Raw genomic sequence first — 9,701 nt, 5'->3', positions numbered from 1 at the left:
CACTTATAGTACTTTAGTACCAAAATTGGTACTTTTTTTTTTTTGTTTGGTACTCACGTTCAAAAAATGGTACATTTTTGACGACCCAACTTTATTGTGGATATTTCCAATTAATTTTTTTTATAAATGCAACTTTGCACTATTTTATATTTTATTCATTTATAACACTATGAAAAACACAGAACGAGAAAACAAAAAGGTCCAAAAAATTTGGGACCTTTTTTTACAGAAATGGTACCTTTTTAAACCAATTTTGGTACAGAAAAAAATTTTCAAGTGGCAACCGTTGGTCTATAACTCGAATTTCTCTATAAATCAAATAAAAATATTGTCACGTGCCAATAGGAATGTGGGAAAGTGCATTCTATAAGTCGAATTTTTGTTTTTGGTATGAATCCATTCTGGTGTTAGGGTAAGTCCCTTTTTCTAAACCAAATGTTTAATTTTTCTTATGTTGCTTTTTTGTACAAATGTCAATCACTGGCAGCGTGGTTTAAAGTAAATAAAATCAACATGCTTTAATATTTATTTAATTAGACTCTCACTTTCTCACTCTTTCAGTTAGCTCTCACTAAACTATTTTAATAAAAAGTCGCAGAGTAGCTTGTGGAGAATCTAAACCTTTGGATAATTGGTTAAATTACTGTAAATTGGACGCTTTCCAATCGTATTCATTGAGCCTCGTGTCAAAGTCAATGCGACGGGACTTATTAGGAAAATGTTTTGGAAATTGCTTTAGAGCAGTGCGCATGCAAACATGAATTTTGGTCGTAGACCATGAAATTTCAACAAGACACGGCACTGTTTTTAGAGTTCATGTGAATTAAGAATGGTTAAAAAACTGTGTTTCACACTTCATTTCATCAATACGATGGCTTTCGAATTCGCCAGATGCAAATCCGATGGACGATTCCATCTGCGCTATTATAAAAAGCAAAATCAGGACTTCAGCGAGTATGGATGCGCTGAAGAGAGCAATTGTTTAGGAATGTGTGAAAATACCGGAAGATCACATCCGTGAAGCATACAACTTACAACTTGTAACCGTTTCAAGGCCATAGTGAAGGTAAAAGGTGGCCACATCGAGCTAGAGTAAATGGATTCTGAAATTTTGATTATTCCTACAAATTTTTATAATTTGAATCAATAAAAAAGAATTTTACACAAAGAAGATATAACCATAGTGGACGATAACATATAACCATTTTTTGGTTATAGATAACAGAGTTATCTATTTATAGGGCCATCCAAATTATAAATAGGTTTAAAAAATGCTTGTAATTGGAAATAAGATCATATATTTATTTCTGTATATAATGTTGACTTTGTCAAAACAAAATCTTTACTGAGGGTCATCTTACAGTACTGAATCCTTTTGAGGTAACTTATTTTCTGCTTCGCTGCTTGTAGTACGCTTTGCAATGATGTATAAGCGAAAGAAATACTTAAGTATTTCTATACAGCTTATAGCGGATGAAGAAATAAGACTGAGTAAAATAAAGTGTGAATGTGAATTACTATAATTTATTGAGGAAATTCTTTTTTTTTTGTTTTTGTGGTGAGGAGGAGGAATGCTTTATGCACCGTCAAACCGACCGTAATCAGTATGGTGTGTTCGATTCCCTAACATTAATATGTTAGTACACGGACTAAAACATCCCTTTTTCAGCGAGACTTATTTCCCATCGGAACCGCTTTCGCATTACTTCGAGAAGGGTCTCTTTTATGTTGGCATTTCAATCCACGCTCTCTTGATTTTTGAACTGCGTCCAGACCACAACTTTTCACCGTATTGTCTTGGTGTCCACTCTATTGATTATATTTCTTATTCTAGTTTCTGGTTCTCCTTTCTAGATCTAATTTCTTCGTTTTGAGAACTTGAATCACATATGACTCTATCGTTCGCCAACTGTCTAGGTTCGCTTTCATCTTTTCCACTATATTTTCAGGATTTATTTTAGATCGGAAAAATTGCGTTAATGATACGTTAATGAGACATAACAGATTTCTAAATCGTCATAAAAAGTGCAAAAATAATATCGAACATGTGGTAAAGGACTATTCTTTTTTTTGTTTGTTTTCACTTATTAAACAAGTTTTTTTAAAGTTCAAATTCTAATATTAACCATGAGTTTGTATAAAGGTTTACCATTGCTGATATAGTATATACTAAAATTAAGACAGTATAAGGTTTTTGTAAGTCCACTTCAATTTTTTATTCTCACCATCTTTTTTTCGAATATGGATCGTTAGTGGTTTTTATGATTACATTATTTTCAATTATAAAAAACTAAAAATAATTTATAGTAATGTTGTGCTATTGAAATCTACTGTCAACAAACAAAAGTGCTTTATGAAAATGATTAATTTTGAAAGAGTTTGTTAAAACTGATATAAAAAATTCTAAAATTCCGAGTGCAACTGAAGTAATTTTTTATTATTTAAAAAGTATGTTGCAACAAGACTACTTTTTGCTATTAAATGAAATGTCATATAAAATATAAATGAAAACATGGAAATACACAACTGTAGCTATTGGACCCTTTATTATCCTTAATTACCACAGCCAGAAATTATTGTCTGCATTTTGAGCAGTACAAGTAGTGGCGCTAAAGCCCGTCCCTGCTTTTGTTGTTGTCATGAAAATATTTTTGTTTGTATTTACCGTAGATACGATTCCATAAAACGCAATGAAGTGAAATAGTTTTTTATTATTATTTCTCATTGAAAGTTGGCAACATTTTGTTGCATCTAAAATGCACCAGAAGTTGTGAACACTGGCAGATTACCGTTGCTCTTTATGGAAACTCATACAAAATTCTGTTGCCATAGTTCGCCATGCACAAGCACTGATGAAACTTTCAAGTAATTAAAATTTAGTTTTCATTTTAAATTTTCCTTTTTTAGGAACATAACTTTTTATTACCAAAAAAAATATTTAACGTCGAGATTTATACGATAAAAAGGAGCATATGTCCTTAAATATTTATATTAATTTATGATGTTTAGATAAATTCCAATTGACAATTTTTATGGCTTTGAATAAAAGTAACACTGTCAAGTTGTTTACAACTAGTTCCAGTTAGTAAATATGGGTGGTATAACTGCAGTATATATTATTTTGGTTAAACGATACGTACCTTATATACCTTATATATATACCTTATATATATACCTTATATATATATTGATTAATTGAAGTTTTAATGCAATAAAATGATACGAATGCAATAAAATAAGAAATTTCAGCAAATGTATCAACGATGACGCAGTCATTTTTTGAGCTACTTTGGCCGTGTTTGTTCATTAGTTTCTTGCACCAATCAAACGTATCTTCTTTTGAGTATTGGTCAAATTATAAGAAATCCAACGGAAAGAACTTCTATAACTCGAATTTCTTTATAAGTCAAATAAAAATATTGTCACGTGCCAATAGGAATGTGAAAAAGTGCATTTTATAATTCGAATTGTAACTAACGTATCTTCTCCAATGGAAAGAAATCTTTCTCCCGGTTGTAACATGCCGATCTGTAACATGCCGATCAATCATTTCTCGCACCGCATCAATGTTTTCTGGTACAACAGCCATTTTTGAGCGACCCTCTCCAAATACGTCGAACTCATTGAACCAGCGTTTTACAGTTGCTGGATATAGTGTTTCATCATCAAATATCGAACTTAGTTGATCGATACATTCTTTTCTGGTTAATCCGCGTTGAAAATCGTAAAAAATCTTAGCACGAAAATGTTTATTAATTAATTCCATTTTTTTAGCAAAGACACATTTCAGAATCGGTGTAAAAAACACAAGACCCCAAAAGCGATAGACCTAAAAGACAGCCTACATATTACCAGAAAGGATAATGGTACACCTCAACCAATCAAATCAGCAATATTATCCTTAGAAATAAACTCCCAAGCTAAACAGAAGAAATTTAAGCTATTGTGGAACTTTATAATACTTAGTAATTTAGGATCTTAGTCCTTCTTTTGATCAATAAAAATCAAATGAAAGTATAAGACTGTTGACAGTCCTGAATTATGAACAGATAGATAAGAGGAGAAAAAATAGAATCAAATTTTTTCTGGGAACCAAAAAAAAAAGAAATCAAAAAAAATTTCTGGGAACCTGCATATTTTGATGTCCTTTAGTCTTATCTCTGAAAGATGTTAGGTTGACCAGAGTCTGTCAAGTTAGTAATTGCTAAATTTAGATATCTAATAGACTAAGAAACCCTGTATTTTTGTTGTTGATTCGAGTTTTTAGTAATAAAATAATAACCAGACTAGTAATAGCTTTACTTTATGCTCATATTTTTTATAGGCTTGAATACTAAAGTATTAGTTTTAGAATTACAATATGTTTATTTAATGGGTAAGAATAGAGTTCCATCAGATAGATTTTAGTAAATATATAATAATCCAGAATATAATGATATATTTGTATATTGTACCTATATCAAATACATCGCTTTTCTCTTTATCTCTCTTTATCATTTACTTTGTGATTGATAGCCTTTGATGATACATAACCGTGATTACTATGAGAAAAAGAAATAATTATAAAAAATATTATGGTACCAAAACTAAGTTTTAGTATGAAATGCTGCATTAGTATAATAATTTTTATCTATAAAATTAATAGATTTGAAATTTAGCAGCTTTAATTTGTATGCAATTTCATTGTTAAAGTTAGTTATGATGGAAGGAACTATTTTGTTAGTATACCTAAACTATTATTGTACTGAAGGGTTTTTCAAACCATAGTAAATTACATCAACAAAATTTAATTATTTTTTAATTAATTAAATTTTGAGCTATTTTATTTCGTTTTTTATCTTTTCTCGAATTTTAAATGTTATTTCATATTTTTTCAGTCTTAATGTATGTTAATACATATTTCACATACTGTAATATATTTTAATTTATTTTCATGTAGTTTGTCTTATTAATTTTTCTCTTTCATTGTTTCATTAAAGGTATATTTCAAAGCAGATGTAATTTGTTTCTTATTATCTGATTTTTTGATTGAATCTAATTACTACAATGTAATAGTACTCACTCGTTGCCCACCCTTTTTATTAAAAAACAAAAAAGTATTTTTATGACAGTTAATCATATGAGAAATCTAATTAAAATATTCTTTGTAAAAAACGAAATAAAAAATTTTTAAAATAAGATTTTTAATAATTAAAAGATAAAAATTTTTTAATGCACTACAGCAACTTTCAAAAATTTCATATCGTCTACAAATATTCCAATTCCAATAGTGAAATCGTGTTTTCACAAGTACTAAATCCATTTTATTGCAAATTAAGTTAATTTATTTCGATACCAAAGTTAAGGATAATAAATTCTTAACAAAGTCAATTATGTTCGTATTACATTGCACTCAACCTTCGGCCCAAGTATTTGTTTAAAATTATTAATAACTTTCCTCTGTTGCAGGTATCATTAACCGTGGCGATTCCTTTAGACGACGACGTTCGCGTAGTAACAGTTTGGCACCAGTCAGTCCAATACATCAACGCGCCGGCACCGCTGAAAACAATGCCTCAGATGCCAACACATTTGCGAACCATCAACAAGTCGAAATATTTCGTGTGCAAATGTTAGGTTCATCAGGCGTGGGCAAACAGGCGCTTGTTTCGCAATTCCGTACTTCAGACTGCATAAATGCATACGATGGACCTGGTAAGTGCTATATATAAAAAACAAAAAAAAACAAACATTGAAACAAAAAGCTGCTATACTTAAGTGAATGCATGAATACTGAATTTACTTTTGGTGCGCATGCACTCATGAGGTCCTTTTAATTCAATGCAAGTCCAGCTCATCTTTCATGCACTTTACTATGCCTTTATTTGCTTTATTTGCCTTTTAAAGTTAAGCCATTACATTTTGTGTATTTAATTAATTCGATTTTTCCACTTTAATAAAGCAATAATGCATACTTCCTTTTTGTAATAAATATTTCATATAATTTTCGTTACTCATACGCTACGTGGAAACTTTCTGAATATTTTTTTTTTCAAGCGGGAGCATATTTTTTTACATTTAATTAAATAATATTGTACACAATGCTGCATTTATATGCAACAGACAATTCATTTATGTTGTCTTTTTAATACTTCAACTTGAAACCTGTCATTTCATCAAAAGGCAGAAACAATCAACCGTCATAAAGTTTCAGAAAATTACATTACGTGCGTTGTGAGCTTCGAAATCATAATCGAATTAAATAAAACAATCCTTATTTTTAACTTTGTTTTTGTTACAAACCAACCAAGTCATTTTGGTGACAACAATCAGATATCCTTCAAATTGTTGGATGTTCTTTTCAATTAGTTTCAATTGAAATGCTTTTTGGTCTCATTAAAAAAGTTTAATATTAAGTATTTTTTCCCTTTTTTTATTTGCAGAATGTGATGAGTCTGAACAGAATATTTCTATTATTCTTAATGGTGTTGAATCAGAATTAAATTTCGCAATTGGCTCGTATGATATGAGGGTGAGTAAGAATTATAATTATACAAAAGTAAGTTGATCGTATTTGCTATATGACTGAGTGTAAGAACTTAAAAAAAAATTAAAAAGCCTTAAGAACTATATTTTGGAAAAGCACTATACAGTTTTATTATAGAACTTTGTACTAATATGGTACTGAAAATATTTTCTACCAATACATAAAAATAAATATACCAGCTCATATTTAAGAAGAATTATTCAACGGTGTATAACGTATTACCATAATACAAATACCAAAAGTCTGCAGACAGAAAGGAAAAAGTATGTGTTTTTTATACACGCTTTCATACAACATTCAATTCTACTGACAGAAAATCTTTCTTCTACATTTTTAAAAAAACAAGTTCAATAAATGAATATAATTTAAATTGCTTAAAGTCCGTACTAAGAAAAAATTTGCAATCTCAGATGGTAGTAGACTGCGTTAATCACTAGATCCGGTTATACGGTGCATGCTTCTCAACTAAGTTTTATTAAATTGCTCAGCTCATGCACGACGGCGACTCAACGCTTCAGGACTCACTTCTCTTAAGTATCTTGATCAATTACAAGACTTCCCACTAAACAGCATTCTAAGCTACGCAGAAGATTCTAAAAGGTCTAAGTGGATTCCCTATGTATCACCGGTATAACCTAACCTAAACTAAACCATATTAAACAATTCTCTCCCAAAATACTCAACGTAACCATGTTGAGCATTAATCTAGGCTTTTGCAGAGAATTTCCTGCTTTTGACCATGATTACTTGCATTGGATATTGTCTTATATTCTATTTTTATTGCCCATTATGATTCGTTTCAAAATTGTTAAGAATTTTATTGCGTTTCAGTAGCGTTTTAATGATGATAATTCATTCTATCAAATTTTTTTGCATTAATTCATGTGATATCCAAGCATTAAGCGTCTTTGCGTATCCTGCTTATATTTAATGATTTCAAACCATCGTATCATTAATGTCTAGTGCAACTCCATAGTTGCATAATTTTTTTAACATTTTAAGTGATTTACTAATCGAAGTTAGGAGTGCTGGGCTTGGGGAGTGCCCAGCACTGATGCACAAGCGGAAGAAACACCTAGGAGAGTATTTCATGGATCATAAAGATTCAAGACTAGCAATGATAGGCCCTATACTGTCTTTCATTAAAGAAATCGGACTTGGAGAAACAGTCTAACCCAAGTTAGACAATAGATCTTTTAGGTCACAGTATACAATCCCTTCTTTTAGTAATAATAATAATGTTTAACTAAGCTGGATATTTGATATTAAAATTTCCAGAACAAAATCGAATAAACCACTTTCGGGTCCAGCGTTCACTAAGCGCATCCTCACCATAAACCACACATATTTTTCGTCGTTTTTGTAGCAGTTTTATAGTAGTGAAGAACCCATAGTGTATTACATTATATATTGCATTTATTTTCAAATCAATTTTATTTCTTACTTAAGTAACGAATTTCAGAAATGTTTTATAAAAAGTTAAACTTTGAAATATCACCTCTGAATACGTGTTTGTTTGATGTAATCGGATTATTATTGCTAGATATATGAACACCAACACGAACTGATCTAGTAACAAAACCCAGTGAAGGCGTTTTAATATCATATAATATTTTAATAACTTAATACAAATTCTATGAGATCGTATAGCAATTGTCTTTGTGGCAATAAATATTTTTATATATGCAGACGATTTTATACTAAAGCCAAAAACTCTTACGATAACTAAGCTGTGTGAATAGTACAAAATACTAATTCGTAAGATTTTGCAGTAGCTAACATATAACGAGTTTAAAAACTAAAGAAAAATAGTTGTTTTATAAATCGTTTTAGGAGTCCTTAGAAGTGGCCAAAAAGTACAAGTATCTTAATGCATTGATGTCTAAATTTAAGTGAAGTTAAGCGATATATTAGAAATGTTTTCAGAATTTCCTGAAAATATATTTATCATCCGATAATTTTAAAACAATTCTATTTCGATCAAATAATATTTCCAATAGTTTTGAGTCATAATAGGCAATTGCTAGATATTTAAAAGAACTATATTCGACCATAGAGTAAATTGCTTTCCAACCATTATAACAGAATTCGTAGGATATTATTGTGTTCTAACCAAAAATTAAATGAAATTAAATTATAATTAATTAAAATAATAAATGAAATAAAAAATAAAATTTTATTTTTGGTTTTTTTATTTGTTCAATTCCTTTATTTTAAGGTTATTGACCTAGGAAATATTGACCGCAAGAGCAATATATGTAACAACTAATTAATTAACTAAATATAATATATTTTTTAACAACAAACCTTATCTGTTTCTGTATAAGAAAAAACCTATAGCATATTTCTGTATACCCCGTAAAGAACGTATTTTTATAAAAATAATTTTAGCTGTATTTTTTGAAGTATCTGACATAGTAAACGCTATATGAACACAACTCTAGGTTTACTATATTAGTGTAAAAAAAAAGATTTCAATTATAAACTTTAATGATAAATTTTATATTGATATAAAAAAATACGTGAACAAAGTAACAAACCATTTTATTGACCTAAAAACGTCATAAAATAATCATGAAATAACTTTTCACAAAAAAGTAACAATTTTGTTGCATTGTTTACAGTATTCTGTACAATTTATGGTGGTAATATAAAGGACCCATGACCACATGTGGGAAAAACTATTACTTCCCCTCTACACACTATTTTAATTTTCTATTCCAGTAATTTTTTTATTGCTATCTTGATAAAGTTTTGGCTTACATGTATTTGGTTGTAGTTTCTGACTTTGAAAACAATTGAAATGCCAAAAGTCAACTCGAACTTAGTGCTTATATAGTGTATAAATATTCAACTGAATTTCAATGAAATATACCAATCCGGGTAGCCATGTACTGTTTGGTAATATTCGCGACAATAACATTATTATTTTGACTGTTTTGTAATATTTTATTGCTGTTGGGTTTAGTGTCTTTTGGTCTTTGGCCAGTTGGCCAGTTGGCTACTGTCCACATTAACTAGAGTGCACCGCCTGCTATGCTCTACTTGACGCCATATGACAAATGCCAACAAAACTAAACAAAATACGATAAAATCGAACGATAATAAATTTTAAATAAAGAGAGAACTTTATTCAAAGAATTTTATTGTACAATTTTTCTCTTGAAAAATCATG

General features: G+C 29.7%; 1 protein-coding gene across 1 annotated transcript; it reads left to right on the top strand.

Annotated features, from left to right (window-relative positions):
* The first annotated feature begins 4,371 nt into the window (after positions 1–4,371).
* On the top strand, positions 4,372–8,795 carry LOC119674721. Its single transcript, XM_038085876.1, has 4 exons — positions 4,372–4,375; positions 5,449–5,694; positions 6,423–6,511; positions 8,745–8,795. The coding sequence occupies exons 1-4, from the start codon at positions 4,372–4,374 to the stop codon at positions 8,793–8,795; spliced, it is 390 nt and encodes a 129-aa protein (XP_037941804.1).
* The last annotated feature ends 906 nt before the right edge of the window (positions 8,796–9,701 follow it).

The sequence above is a fragment of the Teleopsis dalmanni genome, chromosome 2 (genome assembly GCF_002237135.1).
Source record: "Teleopsis dalmanni isolate 2A chromosome 2, ASM223713v2, whole genome shotgun sequence".
NCBI lineage: Eukaryota > Metazoa > Arthropoda > Insecta > Diptera > Diopsidae > Teleopsis > Teleopsis dalmanni.
The sequence above is the reverse complement of the archived record's forward strand: the minus strand, read 5'-3'. Positions and strand labels throughout refer to the sequence as shown.